Source organism: Lagenorhynchus albirostris, chromosome 13 (genome assembly GCF_949774975.1).
Source record: "Lagenorhynchus albirostris chromosome 13, mLagAlb1.1, whole genome shotgun sequence".
NCBI lineage: Eukaryota > Metazoa > Chordata > Mammalia > Artiodactyla > Delphinidae > Lagenorhynchus > Lagenorhynchus albirostris.
The window spans coordinates 69,174,328-69,191,989 of record NC_083107.1 but is presented as its reverse complement, the minus strand read 5'-3'; the positions used below and the strand labels follow the sequence as shown (position 1 = coordinate 69,191,989).

Genomic DNA, 17,662 nt, shown 5'->3' with positions numbered 1-17,662 from the left:
TGAATTGAATCTAGAAGCAGGGAGATTAGTTAGGCTATTAAGTAGTTTGATAGCAGTCCAAAAGATAGAATGACTATGATTATCAGATAGGATTTAGACTCATGAAATCATTAATTTCTATACTAGGTTTCAACTAGGGAGATAACTTGGATATAGCACTGTGTCTAGTACTAGGAAAGGGATTTTCTACCTTTTTACCTTTGTGGGACCTCAAATCATCATCTTCACCCGCATAGAGTAGTAAAGAAGAGACCAGGTTTTGGAATCATCTGGTTTCAAGTCCTGACCCTGTTACTTAATAGCTTTGTGGATTTGGATGAGTAACTTAACCTCTCAAAGCCTTAGTTTTCTTATCTAGGAGAGAGAGAAGGCTGTTGTTGGATTCACTGTATTGCGTTTATTTTTATACAGCTAAAAAAGCCCCTCTGGCTCATTTTAATAGTAACCACTTACGGAGCATCTACTAGGAGTCAGACTCTTCTAGATAGACTCTGATACACATGTGTATACATGTATGTGTGTGTGTGTGTCTATACATACATTGTATGCTATCTAATGTTCACAAAAACATTTTGAAGTGGGCACCATGAACCCCATTTTAGAGAGGAAGTTGAGGTTCAGAATGGCTAATAACTTTCCCAAGATCACACAGTGTTTGAATGGCAGAGCCAGGATTAAGTTCCAAAGCCTGTATTTTTCCCATTGTTCTATGCTGCCTCTGTACTGTCTGGATTCATTGCATTTGATTGCTCTAATTGAACTTTATTTTCCTTTACAGGGCCATGCTATGATAGTGGAAGCTTATCCAAAATAATAGATCAAGAAGAGGTGACCTGGAGTTTCTGTGCAACACTCACCCTAGGCAATGCCATTTCAATGCACTACTCAGTGACATCTGTAGTTCCTAGCTCCTCTTAGGAAAACAAAATTTGTGGCCTTCTGTTAAGTACTTTGCAGTTAAGCCTTGCCAGTGTTCTGAGCTTTCCAATAATCACGGCTTATTACTCTTGCAGGAATTTCTTAGTTACCAGAATCTCTCAACAGTGATAAGTTTAAGCAATTGTGCTTGGTCTCTATTTTTATGAAAGACTGAATGAGTGGTTGCAATTTTGGAAAGAATTTAGCTGAGATTTGGAATCACCTTTGTAACATTTGCAAATTATAGCTCATTCCTATTTGTGACCTAAAGATAATTGTTTTCTATAAAATACAAACCAATGTGCCTAAATTTAACTTAATTCTGGAAAGGTAATTTAGAATCTAAACATCACTGAAAATTTACAGTAAATGTTTAGATATATAAATACCATGTTGATTAACCTTAATAAAGTAGAGAAGTATCAGAGAACCATTTGCATTGTTTTATTAGAGGTAAAAGGTGGTTCTCTTGCTTAGGGACAGATTTTGCCTTGGATTACTCATTTGTAACTTCTAACCATTTTAGTCAACCATGAAGCCGCTAGGATCATAAAGAAGGTCCTGCTTTAGAATAACACCATTTTTTCCCCAGTGCCCAATTGAAATAAATTTATTTTATCGTTTGGAGATGTTTCTGTTTGCCGGGTTTAATGAAATGTAAAGAAATTTCAAAAATTTGGTCAACATACTAAAAATTCTCTCAGTTTTTTGACAACCGAACTGCATTAAATAACATGTATGCTAGTGCATTGCAGAAGCAAAAGTCTCAGTTGCAACCGTTCATGTGAATTTCATTTAGGTCTGTGAAAGTTACTGGCAGTCAGAATCATACTCTAGTTCAGGGACAGATTGGGCAAGGGAGCAAGTGCTAACCTCTTAAAAGGTTATTTGAGAGTCCCAGCTTTATTTCCCCATGATTTCATTGGTGAATTCCACCTAATGTAAGTTTTTAATACTGCAAACCATTATATTTACATATCACAAGTATTAACTCTAGATAAGTTAAATATAAAAGATAAAAAACTTTTTAAGGGGCTTCCCTGGTGGCGCAGTGGTTGAGAGTCCGCCTGCCGATGCAGGGGACATGGTTTCGTGCCCCGGTCTGGGAGGATTCCCCATGCCACGGAGCGGCTGGGCCCGTGGGCCATGGCCGCTGAGCCTGTGCGTCCGGGGCCTGTGCTCCGCAACAGGAGAGGCCGCAGCAGTGAGAGGCCCGCGTACCGCAAAAAAAAAAAAAAAAACTTTAAAATTTAGAAAAAAAAATACCACTATGACCCTTAGGTTGGGGTGGGAAGAATTTCTTAAATAAGACATTTAAAGTGTTATCATAAACGAAAAGATCTATAAATTGGCCTATGTTGAAATAAGAACCTTTGTTCTTTATATGATAGAGTGGAAAGACAAGCCACAAATGGGGTGAAGGTACAGATATAACTTACAAAGGATGTGCATATATATATCATATATATGTACATATATATATCTTATCAAAAATATATCTTTTATATCTCTATCATATCATACATATGATAGATACCTTACAAGATATATATGATATAGATATATTTTACAAAGGATCCAGGGTGTATACAGAATTCCTGTCAATCAAAAAGAAGAAAGATAGGGACTTCCCTGGTGATCCAGTGGTTAAGACTCTGGGCTTCCACTGCAGGGGGCTCGGGTTCAGTTCCTGGTTGGGGAACTAAGATCCCTCCCGCATGCCGTGCGGTGAGGCCAAAAAAAAAAGAAGAAGAAAGATAACATCGTAAAATATGGCAAAAGATATTAACAGGTATTTTTTTAGAAAATAATGTACAAATGCAGAATAAACATGAAAAGATGCTCATTAGTAATCAAGAAAAACCAAACCAAGATCATGATGAGGTATTATTTTATACCTACTAGACTGACAAAAATGAACAGGACTGAGAATACCAAGCGTGAGTAAGGATGTAGAACAGTAGGAACTTTTTATACACTGCTGGTGAGAATGTAGATTGATACAACCACTTTGGAAAACAGTCTGGCATTATCTTGTACATTTGAATATGACACATGGTTTATAATCCAGCTTTTTCACTCTTGGGTATATTTCCTGGAGAAACTTGTACATGAGTACCAGGAGACATGTACAAGAGTGTTGATAGCAGCATCTCTCTCTAATAGCAAAATATTGTAAATAACAAATGTTCATCCACAGCAAAGTTTTAAAAATAAGCAAAACTAAGTACATTTCTAGGATGCCTATGTACAAGGTGAAAATATTTTCCAAAACAGTTAAGAAAAAAGAAATCTTACAGAAGAATGCCAAATAATATATGTAGACCCCAGGCTCCAGGAGGTGGATCCTGCTCTTCCCCTCTTGAGTGTGGGCTGGACTTAGTGACTCAATTCCAGTAAATAGAGTGTGAAGACAGAAAACAGGGCAACCTTAACAGTGGAGAAACCTGGCAAACACTAGTTTAACCAAATGACCAAGGTTGTTAGCGGTGCTGTCATGTGGATCACAGACCTCCTGGTATGAGGTCATCAAAAGGGCCCTTCACCTTACTGGTATTCTTTCCAAGTACTCATAACCTAGTCGATTGATGAGAAAACGTCAGACAAAACTAAATTGAGGGACATTCTACAAAATTCTTCACCAGTACTCAAAACTATCAAAGTCATGAAAAATAAAAGAATACTGAGAAACTGTCACAGACCAGAGGAGGTGAAAGAGACATGAGAACTGAATGTAATGTAGTATCCTGAGTTGGAGTCTAAAACGGAATAAGGACACTAATAAAAAAAAAACTGGTGAAATCTGGGGTTTAGTTAATAGTTTAAAAAGGAACCCATATATAAATTCACATATAGTGAAATTATTTTCTAGGAGAGTGCCAAGACAATCTTTTCAACAAATGGTGTTGGGAAAATTGTATATCCACATGCAAAATAATGAAATTGGACCCCTGCATTATACCATATACAGAAATTAACTCAAAACAGATCAAAGACCTAAACATAAAAGCTAAAATTATAAAACTCTTAGAAGGAAACAGGGAAAGCTTCATGATACTGGATTTGGCAATGATTTCTTGGATATGACACCAAAAGAACAGGAAAGAGAAAAAAATTGGAGTTCTTAAAAATTAAAAACTTCTGTACATCAAAGGACAGTGAAAAAGCAACCTATGGAATGGGGGAAAATATAAATCATATCTGATAAGGGGTTAATATCCAGAATATATAAAGAACTATGCAACTCAAGAGCTAGAAAACCCAATTTTAAAATGAACAAAAGGGCTTCCCTGGTGGCGCAGTGATTGAGAGTCCGCCTGCCAGTGCAGGGGACATGGGTTCGATCCCTGGTCCGGGAGGGTCCCACGTGCTGCGGAGCAGGCCCATGCACTGCAGCTGCTGAGCCTGTGCTCTAGGGCCCACGAGCCACAACTACTGAGTTTGCGTGCCACAGCTGCTGAGGCCCACACGCCTGGAGCCTGTGCTCCACAACGAGAGGAGCTGCCACAACGAGAAGCCCGTGAACCACAGTGAAGAGTGGTCCCCACTCGCCACAACCAGAGAAACGCCAGCATGCAGCAACGAAGACCCAACACAGCCAGAAACAATAAATAAAATAATACATTTATTTAAAAAATTAAAATGAGCAAATAATTTGAATAGATATTTCTCTAAAGAAGATGTAAAATGGGCACATGAAAAGGTGTTCAGCGTCACTGATTGTTGAGGAAATGCAAATCAAAACTACAATGAGCTGCTACTTCACTCCCAATAGGATGGCTGCTATTACAAAACCTGAAAATGACAAGTGTTGGTGAGGATATGGAGAAATTGAAACCTTTGTGCACTGTTGATGGGAATGTAAAATTGTGCAGATGCTATGGGAAATAGTATAACAGGTCCTCAAAAAATTAAAGGTATTGGGTTGGCCAAAAGGTTCGTTCGGGTTTTTTCTGTAAGATGGCTCTAGTAGCACTTAGTTGTCTTTAACTTCATTCAAAACAATTTTGTTAGATTGTACGTGACAGCTGTCACATCAGCGTGCATTTAAAAAAAAATCAAAATTGGTAAATTTTTGTGTAGCCATTGAAGATAGAAGAAAAAAGCAACATTTTCGGCATATTATGCTTATTTCAGGAAAGGTAAAAACACAACCGAAATGCAAAAAAAAAAAAAGATTTGTGCAGTGTACAGAGAAGGTGCAGTGACTGATCAAACATGTCAAAAGTGGTTTGAGAAGTTTCGTGCTGGAGATTTGCTGGATGATGCTCCATGGTCGGTAGACCAGTTGAAGTTGATAGCGATCAAATTGAGACATTAATTAAATCGAGAAATTAATTGAGAACAATCAACATAATACCACGCGGGAGATAGCCGACATACTCAAAATATCCAGATCAAGCGTTGAAAATCATTTGCACAAGCTTGATTATGTTACTCACTTTGATGTTTGGGTGTCACATAGGTTAAGCGAGAAAAACCTTCTTGACCATATTTCCGCATGGGATTTTCTACTTAAACGTAATGAAAACGTTCTGTTTTCATCAATAAAACATTGTGATGATTTATGAAAAGTGGATACTGTACAAAAATATGGAACGGAAGAGATTGTCGGGCAACCGAAATGAACCACCACCAACCACACCAAAGGCCAGTCTTCATCCAAAGAATGAGATGTTTTTATGGTGGGATTGAAAGAGAGTCCTCTATTATGAGCTCCTTCCGGAAAACCAAACGATTAATTCCAACAAGTACTTCTCCCATTTAGACCAACTGAAAACAGCGCTTGACAAAAAGCATCCAGAATTAGTCAACAGGAAACGTATAATCATCCGTCAGGGTAATGCAAGACCACATGTTTCTTTGATGACCAGGCGAAAACTGTTACAGCTTGACTGGGAAGTTCTGATTCATCCGCTGTATTCACTAGACATTGCACCTTCGGATTTCCATTTATTTCGGTCTTTACAAAATTCTCTTAATGGAAAAAATTTCAATTCCCTGGAAGACTGTAAAAGGCACCTGGAACAGTTCTTTGCTCAAAAAGATAAAAAGTTTTGGGGAGATGGAATTATGAAGTTGCCTGAAAAATGGCAGAAGGTAGTAGAATAAAAAGGTGAATACATTGTTCAATAAAGTTCTTGGTGAAAAGGAAAAATGTGTCTTCTATTTTTACTTAAAAACCAAAGGCACGTTTTGGCCAGCCCAATAGAATTACCATATGATCCAGCAATTCCAGGTCTAGGATATATACAAAAGCATTGAAAGCAGGGTCTCAGAAATATTTATACACCCATGTTCATAACAGCATTATTCACAATAACTAAAACTTGGAAACAACTCAGGTGTTCACTGATGGACCAATGGATAAACAAAATGTGTATATACATGCAATAGAATACTATGTAGCCTTAAAAAGGAAGGCAGTCCTGTCACATGCTACAACATGGATGAAGCTTGAGGATATTATGCTAAGTAAAACAAGCCAGTCACAAAAAGACAAATACTGTATGATTCTACTTGTCCCAGGTATTTAAAACAGTCAAATTCATAAAGACAGTAGAATGGTGGTTGCCAGGGCTTGAGGGAGGGGGGATGAGGGGTTGTTTAATGGGTATAGGATTTCTGTTTTGGAAGATGAAAATAATTCTGAAGATTGGTTGCACTACAATGTGAATGTACTTAACACGACTGAACTGTATACTTAAAAATCATTAAAATGATAACATTTTATGTGTATTTTACCACAATTAAAAAAAATTTTTTTAAGGTAAGGGAAAACATTCAGAACAGAAGTTACCTCTAGGTAGGGGACAGTGGAATTGGATTGGAGAGGAGCACACAGGTTAAAGTTATGTACTATTTCAAAACATTTTATACGTATAGAGAGAGCCACGTTATTTTCATTAGCATGACTGCTACAAAAGATCATCCTTGGTTGTGATTATAGACACCTTCTTGATGTTTGTTCTTAAATATCTTAAACTGGTTATGTTTTTAAAGATCCCAACTTAAAAGTGTCTCTCTTTTCATGTAAAACTTTAATTAGACCCTCTGTTCCACCAAATAACCAATTGAGAGTGGAGCCTTTATTTGCCCTCATCTTCTTTCATTCAAATTTCAGAAGGTCAGCTCCCCAACTTCTCCCCACCATCTCCCCACCACTCTTCCCTGCCCCGAGCTGTTTGCTTCTCCGCCTGTCTTCTCCCCCATCCTTTCTCAGTTTTGCTTATTTCTCCAGGCTTCTGAAGTTCCGGTCTTTCTTGAGGAGTAAAAGGCGGTAGCAGGGTCTCCCGGGCTTTCTCAGATTTTAATGGATGACTCAGAGTCCCTCTGCCTATATCCGCTGTGGTTTTGGGGGACTCTGAACTGGTTTATTGTGCTTCCTCAATGAAGAGGGATCATTGATGGAGAGGAAATGGGAGAATGTGGGGATTGGAGGACAAAAATAGTGAGTAGACATATTATTCTGAAAATAAATAGATTATTGTGAAAGAGAAGAAGCATTTAGACATGTTGGCAGTGTTTGTACTCAATGTCATACTCAAATTGGAGCCCTTTTCCCTTCCACACTTAAAGAACCGTCAGTGATCAATTGATTCCCAAAGCAGAACTCCAAATAGGGAGTTCACAGCTTCCCCAGGAACCCCTAATGTAGTCTATCCTTCTGTACAAACTTAAATTCCAGGGCGTATTTTGTTTGTGTTTCTTTGCTCGTCAATATTCTATTTTTAAATATGCAAAACGTTCAGGAAAAAAAATTTTTTTAATAAATTTTTTTTTTTTTTTGGCTGCGTTGGGTCTTCATTGCTGCGCACGGGCTTTCTCTAGTTGCATCGAGGGGGGGTTCTCTTCATTGTGGTGCACGGGCTTCTCACTGTGGTGGTTTCTCTTGTGGATCACAGGCTCTAGGCGCACTGACTTCAGTAGTTGTGGCACTCGGGCTCAGTAGTTGTGGCTCGGAGGCTCAGTAGTTGTGGTGCACGGGCTTAGTTGCTCCGTGGCATGTGGAGTCATCCCAGACCAGGGCTCGAACCTGTGTCCCCTGTGTTGGCAGGCAGATTTTTAACCACTGTGCCACCAGGGAAGCCCCTAGGAAAACCTTTTGAAAACCATTTTTTTTCCAATATAAAAATAGATGCTCATAGTAAAAAATTCAAACAATATAGAGTAGAAGAAGAAAATGAAAAACCAAGTAGACATGCCCACTGTTTATATTTTGATATCTCTCCTTTTTAATGTGTACATATTTATGTGGACATATAGAACATAATTGCCTGGTATAATGGTGCTCTGGAACCCTTTTGTTTTACTTAGCTATGTAGCATTTTTTCATATTAGTGGGTGTAGCTATATGTCATCATTTTTAATGACCACATAGCATTCCTTTGTATGGATATATCCTAATTTGTTTTACCAAGTGCCTCTTTTTTGAGGATGTAAACACACTAGAGTGCACACCCTTTGTACATTTATCTGTTCACTTGTTTACTTATTTCTTTAAGCCTTCTTTTTAGAAATGGAATTGCTGCTATATCTCACCTTCTTGTATTTACCTCCAGAGCATTCTTTTTCATTCCTTTTTTTTTTTTATGGTGAGAGCCAAGTGAACAAAGGCTTAATGTCATTTCATTTATCCATTCTCAAGTGTGCTTTTAGCAGCAGAGCATGCACTGAGTATGTGCAATCATTTGAGAAGGAAAACGAGAACACATATATCTACAGAAGCATACTCAGGAAAGGAATCTGCTGTTTCTCTTCTGTATTACTTGAATTTTTCAAAAAAAATTTTTATAATTAAAACAATTAAGACTGTAAATTGTTAATAAAGTGCAAGTGTATATATACACTAATATGTATGAAATAGATAACTAATAAGAACCTGCTGTATAAAAAATGAATTAATTTAAAAATAAATATTTTAAAAAGTGAAAGTGGCATTGAGACCTGACTCTGTTGCCAGGAAACTAGCAAGGCAAAGCCCCCACGGGATTCCAGTAGCTGCTGCTTCCTGTGAGGGCTGGAACAAGTATGAGGCACAGAGACATTGCAGTTGTCCTGGTGAGTTGGTATGTTCTATTTGAAAGAATGATTGAATCCATTTAGAGAAACACTTGAGCTGGTTTATACACAATTAAAACATTCACACAAATCCTTAAGTGGAGATATAGTGTATGTAAGAAAAATATTTTCAATGGCATGTGGTTAGTATATCACTTTTTTATTTCGAAAGAAAACATCCTCATTCCACTTTATAAAAATATCCATGAATTTTTAAATCAACAAACATTCGTCAGAGTTTTTTCATTTATTTACTTTAAAAAATTTTCAGAGTCCTGTCAGCATCCTCTTGTGGATTCTGTAAGATAATTCAGCTGATATCTTGGTGTCCTCTGAAGGCTTTTCTTAAATATTTCTTCTCTATATCTAGTCTTAGCTTGATCCTGTCATTTTTTAAACGTCAGTGTTTGTCATCTTTTCTCCTTAATTCTTGGCAGTCTGTGTTATCTTTCTCTCTACTTTAAAACTTATACCACATTCTTACAAATGTTCTCATATCAGTGACTTTTTGTATACATGCATACGTCTATGAAACTTACATTTTATAGTAATGTATTTTATAGAGATTAAAGAAAGAGGGACCTATTAACTTCACCTTTTCCTAAATTTTGAAAAGAAATGAACCAAATTCTCCCCTTGGCCTCCAATGTTTAGAAGATCAGAGTTCCTGTCAATTAAGCTATCCTTTCTTTTTATCTATAGAGAAGAAATAATCAGACAAGAAATCACTGAATAGTTAAAATAAGATCATTTTTATCAAATATATCTGTAACATGAACTGTTGATTAGTTAAAAACTGGTTGAGACAGTTTTACTTGTAATTATTTTGAACTTTGATATCTGTTGATTATTTTTACAGCAAAGGCAGCCTTATTCATTAGGTAGCTTTAGTTAGTTTTTCATACTTTTCTTGCTTGGATAGTCACAGGTGGGGAACAGGTAAGCTGTCAGAGAGATGCGCGTGACTAATGAAAACAGAAGCCTATCTTTCCCAAGGGCTGAGTTCTGGGCGGTGGAAAGGGTTCAGAGGATTGGCCAGGACCCATCCCTGGATTCAAGGGCACACCCTCGACACCTTGAAGGAACACGGCTCTGCCTGTGGGTCACTCAGAGCTTCTGTCTTCCCTGTGAAAGAGCTCGCCCTAAAGCCTCGCCCTAAAGCCTCTGCAAGCTACCCTCTCCTCTGGACACCGGACCCACCAATGGCAGTTCCTTCAAAACAATGGTTTTTCAGGGTAATTAAAAATTCGATAGTGTGAAAAGGAATTTTCAGAGTGAACTGAGTCAAGGGTTGGTGGTGGTGACACTCCCTTCAGCTTTCTGGGAAAAGCAGTGGGAGTTATGCCATCTGCTTTCCGAGGCCTCCACCTCCTTCAGCCCCTCTAGAAATGTCTACTTGAAGAAGTCTTTTTTCCACCCTTTAGGTTGGGACAGGTATATGAAGAGGAGTTTTCTTTTTAGAGCTTTGCTGGAAAGCCCTTTGTACACTCGGCCTCACTCCACGCTGGTCACGCTGCTCCCAAGAATGCTTCTTTCTCACCTGGCATCTTAACTTCCTCCTTTGCTGTGTTCTGGGATGTAGGTTTCATTTGTGGCCTAGGAAGGGGTGGAAAGGCCCAGCTGCAGAGCAATTATTATTATTGCCAGCTCTCCTTTGACGAGGTTGTATCCATTTTTACATTTTCACCTGCCCTCCTGCCTGGGCAGCAAAAATCCTAGGAACTTTGCTCCCAGCTACAGTGACTTCCGTGCCTTCCGATCCTACCTTTTCCCTTCAAATGCTAACTGGAGGCAGATTTTCAGGGAGAAACAAGGGACAATCCAGAGTCACCAGGAGTCCAGGTTATAATCAGGAGCCCAAGAACCTGAATGTGTCCTCTGCCTGGGGTGCTTTCTCTGTTGTTGGAGAGCTTGCCCTAAAACCCCAGTCTTCTCTTGGCTTCTAGCTGTGCCCATCTCCTCTGGGGAAGGCTTTCTGGACAGGAAGAATGGAGGGCTGTTCAGCGAACCGCTGGGGCATCTTCAAGTATGTGGCCCTTGATGCACATCCCACCCCTCCGTCTGATGACCCTTCTCCCCCTTCCATCCCTTGAGGCCACCCAGGTCCTAAGGGGACCCCTACAGGTCCGTAAAGCTAGGAATGGTGCCCAGAGGTAGAGGGCACGCGTTCTGAAGTAGAGGGCCACCTGCATGTCTGCACCCCCGTGTGATGCATATTCCCAGACACGAAGGGTGTGCAGTGCAGTGTCATTGTCCCTGATTATTCTTTTGGTTGCAGCTTCTGGGTCAGCAACTGATGCTATACTGAGAGCTGGTTTAGGTGAGTCCAGCAAAGCCAAGTACGTTTCAGTATCTCCACGTAGGTACCTTGTGTGTGGGCACGGGGGGATTCACGTCATATCCGCATATCTGCATGTGCGTGAAGGCCTCTGAACTCCTGTCTCCACACCCCTCCCTGCCTTCCTTGACCTCCCATGTGTTCCCAGCATCAGGCCTCCTCCACACTCCGTGGCCTTGGAGACTGGTATCCAAGAGGAGAAATGGACCAGAGGAGCAGACACTTGGACTCTAGAAGAGTCTGCCATCTGACAGCCCATGGTGATGTCGGAGGGACAGAAATGCCCGGAGGGGAAGAGTTGCCAGCCCACACTACCCAGCTGGCCCCGATGTGGCTCAAGGATCTCACCTCCAGGGCTGCCGTTGAGCTGTATTCTGGCACGTGCTACCACCTTGGCCGGGATTGTCATGGTGGCCACCAGTGCCAATGAGTCGGTGGGTGGGGTCACCACCACTGCCTGCTCCAGCAGCTGAGCCAAGGTCTGTGGTGCCTCGTCCACAGGCCAGCCCTGGCCTGCCCTCAGCAGCTGAGGCAGATAAGACAGCAGGGGGGTGGGCGTGGGCGAGCCCTGAAGAAGGAGGGGCCACCTCCTCCCCAGTCCAGCTCCTTTCTCCCCAGATCCACGCCCTGTCCCAGGGGAGCCGGAAGCAGAGAGGGGAGCGAGCCACGTGGAAGAAACTGACACCAAGTTTTGTGGGGCAGACCCTTGTTGGGATTAAGGCTTGGGACCTGCACCCTCCCTGCCATGAGAGCTCTGGCCGCTCTGAGGGGCCCACACCTGCTTCCTGGCTCCGCCAGGGCTCCAGTTCAGAGAACCTGAATACCCTTCGGGCTGGGTCTCTGGGGGAAAGGACTCTAAAGTTGGGTCCTGAGTGAGGAAGGGATAGGTCGTGGAGGAGGGGGCACGTGGGCAGCAGGGTCAGAAGCTTTACCCGGGCTCTAAGAAGCAAGGCCAGGAGCCCCGTGTCCGTGCAGCTGCTGTGGATGGGCCCCCAGCCCCCCTCAGGCCTACAAGGCCTCTTCACCATGCCCCTCCTCTTCCCGGGACACGGGGCCTGTGCCACATGGCCAGCCTTGGTGACGTTCCAGGCAATAGTTGAAGAGTCCTCAGGGCGGGTGTTGTCTCCATCTGAAAATGATACCAGGGAAGGCTCAGCAACCCAGTCTAGCCCGAGCCTTTCCTTGGGCAGAAACCCATGCAGTGTGTGGGGTCTGGCCCTGTTGCCCAGCACAGGGAGACATCAGGAAGCAGCTCCCAGGAGGAGCAGGTGAGAGGTCAGCCACCTGGACCCCAAGCCCCAAGTACCTGGATGACGGTGACAGAGACGGCAACCCTGAGAGGGCTCAGTCCCGGGCTCTGCAGGTCACAAGTGCACGTAGTGTCAGCTGCAGGGCAGCTCTGAACAGCCAGCACGAAGCACTGGGAGTCCAGCGTGTTGAATAAGCAGGCTGAGGGGGAGACAAGAGAAGGGAACGGTCACTGGGCCAGGGACATACCGAGACCCCAGGGGTCTGAGGGGTGCCTCGGCAATCTTTCTAGCAATTTCAGAAGGGGATGAAGCAGCGAAGATGAGCTGAATTGTATGTGGGCATCAAACTACTGAAGGAAGAGCTTGGATCCGGGGGGAAGGGGACCCTCCCTGGGCGTCTCTTACTAGTTCCAGGCCCTGAAGCCACAGTGAACTCGTTTGTAAAATGGGACCATCATCAAATGAACCTCACAGAATAATATCGTGTGAGTTCACGGAGATCGTGTGAATGAAAGCATTATGCAAAAGTTGTCTACACACGTGTGCTTATTGTTGTATGAACAGAATTGGGGTAAAAATAGATTTGGACTTGGACCCTGAACGCCCAGGTTGAACTGCAACCTCTGCTTCCAGGGAGCTGGAGAGCCAGCTGCCTGGGGGCAACTAGCTGCCCCCTCTCCCCTGAGCCCTGCCAACCAGCCCCTTTCCATACCCTCGTTGCCGTCTCTGGGGCTCCAGGAAGCCGTGTAGCCCAGGTGGGCACTGGGGATGCAGCAGCTCAGCTGGAAGCCAGGGGAGGTGGCACAGGAGGTGGAGAGCTGGTCTGGGAGCCCAGCCACATCTGTCACCTGCAGGGGCGCCCTCACCATCTGGTGCAGCTCCCACCTGAATCCCCAGGCCTCAAAGCAGCGTAAGTACTCACCTGCAGACACACACCCGCTGCACCTCCCGGCCACTTGGCCCCCACCTGCGCCACAGGGTCTCTGCTGCTTCCCCAGCCACACCCTAGGTCTGCCCTCTCCATCCAGCCTCAGCTTAACCCCAGCAGGAAAGATCCCTGTCCCCCAAAGGATTTCTAGGAGGAAGACGAGATCCTGACCCTTTGTTATTAGCCTGTAGCCATGCATCCTAAGGTGAACCTCTGCCCCCAGTAGATGCCCTTCCTGCACCACCTGCTGCCATTTCAACATCGTGAAGAAAAACCTGCATCTGTTCTCAGTTGAAATTGAGACCACGCTTTCAGCGTTCTCTCATCATAATTCTTCACATCAATGGGCCTCTTAGCCTTAGTTTCCCCAGAGTGAATAAATGGAGATAAGGGAAAAGAAGAGAAGAAAAGACAAGAAGGAGAGGGAGGAGGAAAAAAAGAAGGGGAGGAGAGAGGAGGGAAGGACAGGTGGCCTACCTGCCCATTTATGGGAGATGTTGACAATGCTGAGGACCGCCCGGTTCCGGCTGGAGGTCAAGGACACACGTGACCCTGCCCGCAGGAGGATGGGGATGGGGCTCCCTGTGGGCCACAGGAACCAGTTCAGGTTGGTGGTCTCCTGGCTTGTGAGGAGGGTCAGGTTCAGGGTGTCGCCAGGCGTCTGCAGCCAGGAGTTGAGGCTCAGGGCCGCGGGGACTGCGGGAGGCAAAAGATAGGACCCCCGGAGCAGGAACTTGCGGCCCTTGAGGCAGCTAAGCTCTCCCTCCTTCCCCATCTTCTGAAGCCCATCCCTCCTCCCTCCCTCCCCACCTAACATTTTCTGTTCTCTTTTGTCCCTGGAGGAGTGTGGCTGCCGCAATCCAGCCTGGAAGACCCTAACTGTCAGTGGGAACCAAACGGGGAAGCTTTTTGTCCTAGGACTCCCCCTCCCCCAGGGAGGGAACTTCCTCTCTTTGTCCACCTGTCTCGGAGCCCTGTTGTTCATTGGAGTCTCCCTCTTCCTGTCCCAGGCGCAGGGCCTGTGATCTTCTGCTATGATGCCCGGCATTTTCTCTCACCCAGAGGAGTCACTAGCTGGCAGAGATACGGGGGTCAGAGAGAAAAAAACACAGAGAGGGTTCCTTTCACTCAGGGCCATTGGTTTTCACGTTCCCAACCCTCCTCACCAGGTGGCAGCAGCTGGCAGTACCCGGCTTCAGCAGGGCCGAAGACAAGGCAGCCACAAGGCCGGCGCTTGACGGGGGTTTGGCAGGGCCGGTGATGGGAGCAGACGCTGGTGTTCCACTGGTACCCGGAGAGGCAAGCACAGTAGCTACACCCCTTGTGGGTGACATCGCACTCTGTGACAGAGGGAAGGGGGATAAGAAGTGAGCAGGCTGTCTGGGAAAGCCCAGCGCCTGATGCCTGTGAGGCTCTGAGGCTGGGTATCGGGAGCAATCCCAAGGTCACAGGCACCGCCTTCTCAGCCTGAGTTCAAAGCAGCAGCGCGTGTGGGGCAAAGGCGTCAGAGGTGACAGTGGCGAAGCCCGGGCCCGTGGTCATCTGCCCCTTAGGCCACTGCCAAAGTTTAGAAGATGGGACGTGGGGCAGGAGGGGGAGGTCTGTCTGATGGGAGGTGAGGAAGGAGCTGGGCCACACGATCCTCCAAGAAATAGGGAGGGGCTCACAGTATCTCAGACGAGGGGGCTGCGGGAGGGCTGGGCTCCTTGCACTCTGAACCCCCTCCCCATGCAAGCAGCTAAGAGCCACTGAGAAGCGGGGGTCAGTAGAATTCCCGCCACCCCACGGGCTGTGAGGCTGAGGCCAGTGAGAGTTACTGGGGCAGAGGAAGCCGAGGCGGTGGGGAGAGTCAGGGGCCTGGAGAGTGCCGCCGGCCGGCGCTCACTTGAAAAATACAGCTGTACATAGACGGAGACCAGGACCGATTCTGTAGGAGAGAGGGGACAGCTGGAGAGGAGAGGCAGCTACGGGCCTGTGGCCTTTGGGCCCCATACCTCGCTGTCCCCGCCAGGAAGCAGAGCACATCGCACCTCCCATAGCCTGTCCAGGTGCAGACAGGACCCAGCAAGGTGGTCACTGCTCATCCAGCTACGGTGCCTTCACACGCGCTGTCTCATATCACCCTCCCGACGACCCCCTTACGTGGGCAAGACTCTCTAAAAGGAAGGATTTTCTCAAGGCCTCACAGCTAGAGAACTGCGTTCAGACCTGTGTGACCAGCGCCAGACCCAGTCTCTCTCTTAACCCCACTTAAGCCCCCTGGCTGTGCCCTCTTCCAGACCTTTCTTTCTTTCCTTGCCTCGTTCCAGGCTCCCCGTCCCCCTCCCCCCTCCTCCTCCTGTGTGTCCACTCACCACCTGCTCCACGTTCTTGGTCCAATTGCTGCCCTGATTCCCCTCCAGCCTGACCCTGTCCCTGGAACACAGCACAGGGGAGAGACCTCTGAGGAGAGCTGACTCCGCATTTCTCCCGGGGACACCTTCTTCCCCAAGCCGCTCCGGTGCCCGCCTGGCTAATCTGGAAGGACTTGGTCTCTTTGAATCTCCTCTTTTTGCCTGGAATCAAGCGGGCACCTCAGGAGGGGAAAGCAGGCTTCTGGTAGGAGGTGCAGGGATGCAGCACCAGGGAGCCTGCCCAGCCCTGCAAAGCCCACCTGAACCCAGGAACCAGGCACACCCTGGAGAGTCAACATGCTTTGCTTAATTCCTTCCTGAATGTACCTGTCCCCGTGCCTCCAGGCTAATTGAAATGGCTGGGTCTGGAGCTCCAGAGGGGGCTGGGGGCGCTGGGCAGAGCTGCCTGCGGCCCAGAGGCCTGGGGGCTTTATTCCCTCCATAGGCATTGCCATGAGGGTGAGTGGCAGGCAATACCTTAGTCTCTGGTGCCTGTAAATTATTTCCTCACCAACTCCTCCCTCTCTCAAAACTGTGTGTGGGTGAGGAGATCAGTCTAAAAACAGATATTGATCTAGATAAGGATGTGGCTAGAGATAGAGATGATAGAAATATCCACCTGGGAGAAAACACAAATCATAAAGTGCTAAACTAACTCTGCTGCCTTTCCTCAGATTCTCTCCTGTCCTCTACGCCAAGGGTTCTCAAGTTTGGAAAGTTTTTATTTTCGTTTTTTTTTTTTTTTTTTTTTGTGGTACGCGGGCCTCTCACTATTGTGGCCTCTCCCGTTGCGGAGTACAGGCGCCGGACGCGCAGGCTCAGCGGCCATGGCTCACGGGCCCAGCCGCTCCGCGGCATGTGGGATCTTCCCAGACCGGGGCACGAACCCGCGTCCCCTGCATCGGCAGGCGGACTCTCAACCACTGCGCCACCAGGGAAGCCCTATTTTCGTTTTTAAATTGCAAGCCTGACTAGAAGAGCCTTCATCCAAAGTGCAGCAGGCATCGCTGGTGTTCACGGGAATTCAAATAAAGAAACAGAAGCTATCCCCACACCCTGAAAAACAAGGCTGAACTCTCGGAGATCTTATAACAAACCAGCCTCTTTTAAAAATACATTACTTTCTCTCCCTCCAGCCCTCTCGCCTCCATCCATCCTTTCATCCCACATCTTGCTGCCTCTCACACCCAGAGGCCCCTGTCGTTACCTCTGCAGATCTTCCCTGGGTCTTCCCTCACCCCGGTCTTACTCACAGGCTGGGACTCTCGGACAAGTGGTGATCCCACCAGAGGGAGAGTCATGGCCGGGAGTAGCACAGGGGCAGCCGAGCAGACCATGGCTCAGTGAAGCAGTCTTCAAGAGGCCTCCCGCTGCTGCATGATGCAAATTTCCTCAAAGAGCTGGCAGGGCCCTGCACAGATGGGATGGGAGGGAAGAGTGGAAGGGAGCCAGAGGAATTTACAGAGGAAGTGCTACAGCCCATGCTACAGTCAAATGGGCGTCCAGGTCACTGGGGGACCACCTGGAGCCCACATGCCCCGGTGAGAGAGGCCTGCCCAGGTTCCCTGCTGGGGTCTGGGCCAAGCACTCAGTGAGCAGGAGAGGACTTGGGGGCCCTAGGTCACAACCAACCATGTATCAAGCCAGGTACAGTCACATCCCCAAGGATCTGGGAAATCTGGATTGTTCTGAACTCCCGGGAAGCTGGGTCATGGATCAAAGAGCCAAGGTTAGAAAAGGCAAATATTAGAGCTGATTGCTATCCTAAAATAAT

The 17,662-nt window shown here is 45.8% G+C and overlaps 2 protein-coding genes across 2 annotated transcripts in view; one reads left to right on the top strand and one right to left on the bottom strand.

Annotated features, from left to right (window-relative positions):
• Positions 1-1,545, top strand: part of HADHB (hydroxyacyl-CoA dehydrogenase trifunctional multienzyme complex subunit beta) — a 36,331-nt gene extending 34,786 nt beyond the window's left edge. Inside the window, exon 16 of the mRNA XM_060169142.1 lies at positions 779-1,545. Within this exon, the coding sequence (XP_060025125.1) occupies positions 779-814 (36 nt within the window). The 3' untranslated portion in view covers positions 815-1,545. The remainder of the gene's footprint in view (positions 1-778) is intronic.
• A 9,824-nt stretch (positions 1,546-11,369) lies between these two features.
• On the bottom strand, positions 11,370-17,189 carry ADGRF3 (adhesion G protein-coupled receptor F3). Its single transcript, XM_060168975.1, has 9 exons — positions 17,096-17,189; positions 15,850-16,050; positions 15,282-15,422; positions 14,662-14,835; positions 13,973-14,191; positions 13,280-13,489; positions 12,608-12,766; positions 12,250-12,446; positions 11,370-11,843 (listed from the first exon to the last, which is right to left on the bottom strand). The coding sequence occupies exons 1-9, from the start codon at positions 17,187-17,189 to the stop codon at positions 11,370-11,372; spliced, it is 1,869 nt and encodes a 622-aa protein (XP_060024958.1).
• Between the last annotated feature and the right edge of the window lie 473 nt (positions 17,190-17,662).

Excerpts from the sequence above, each read along its gene's own strand:
- ADGRF3 (XM_060168975.1), bottom strand. The coding sequence starts at position 17,189 with ATGACTCTCCCTCTGGTGGGATCACCACTTGTCCGAGAGTCCCAGCCT. Across the intron at positions 14,192-14,661 it reads CTGCCAGCTGCTGCCACCTG|TCCCCGCGGCCCTGAGCCTC; the intron begins GTGAGGAGGGTT and ends TGCCTCCCGCAG. Across the intron at positions 12,767-13,279 it reads CCCCAGAGACGGCAACGAGG|CCTGCTTATTCAACACGCTG; the intron begins GTATGGAAAGGG and ends TCTCCCCCTCAG.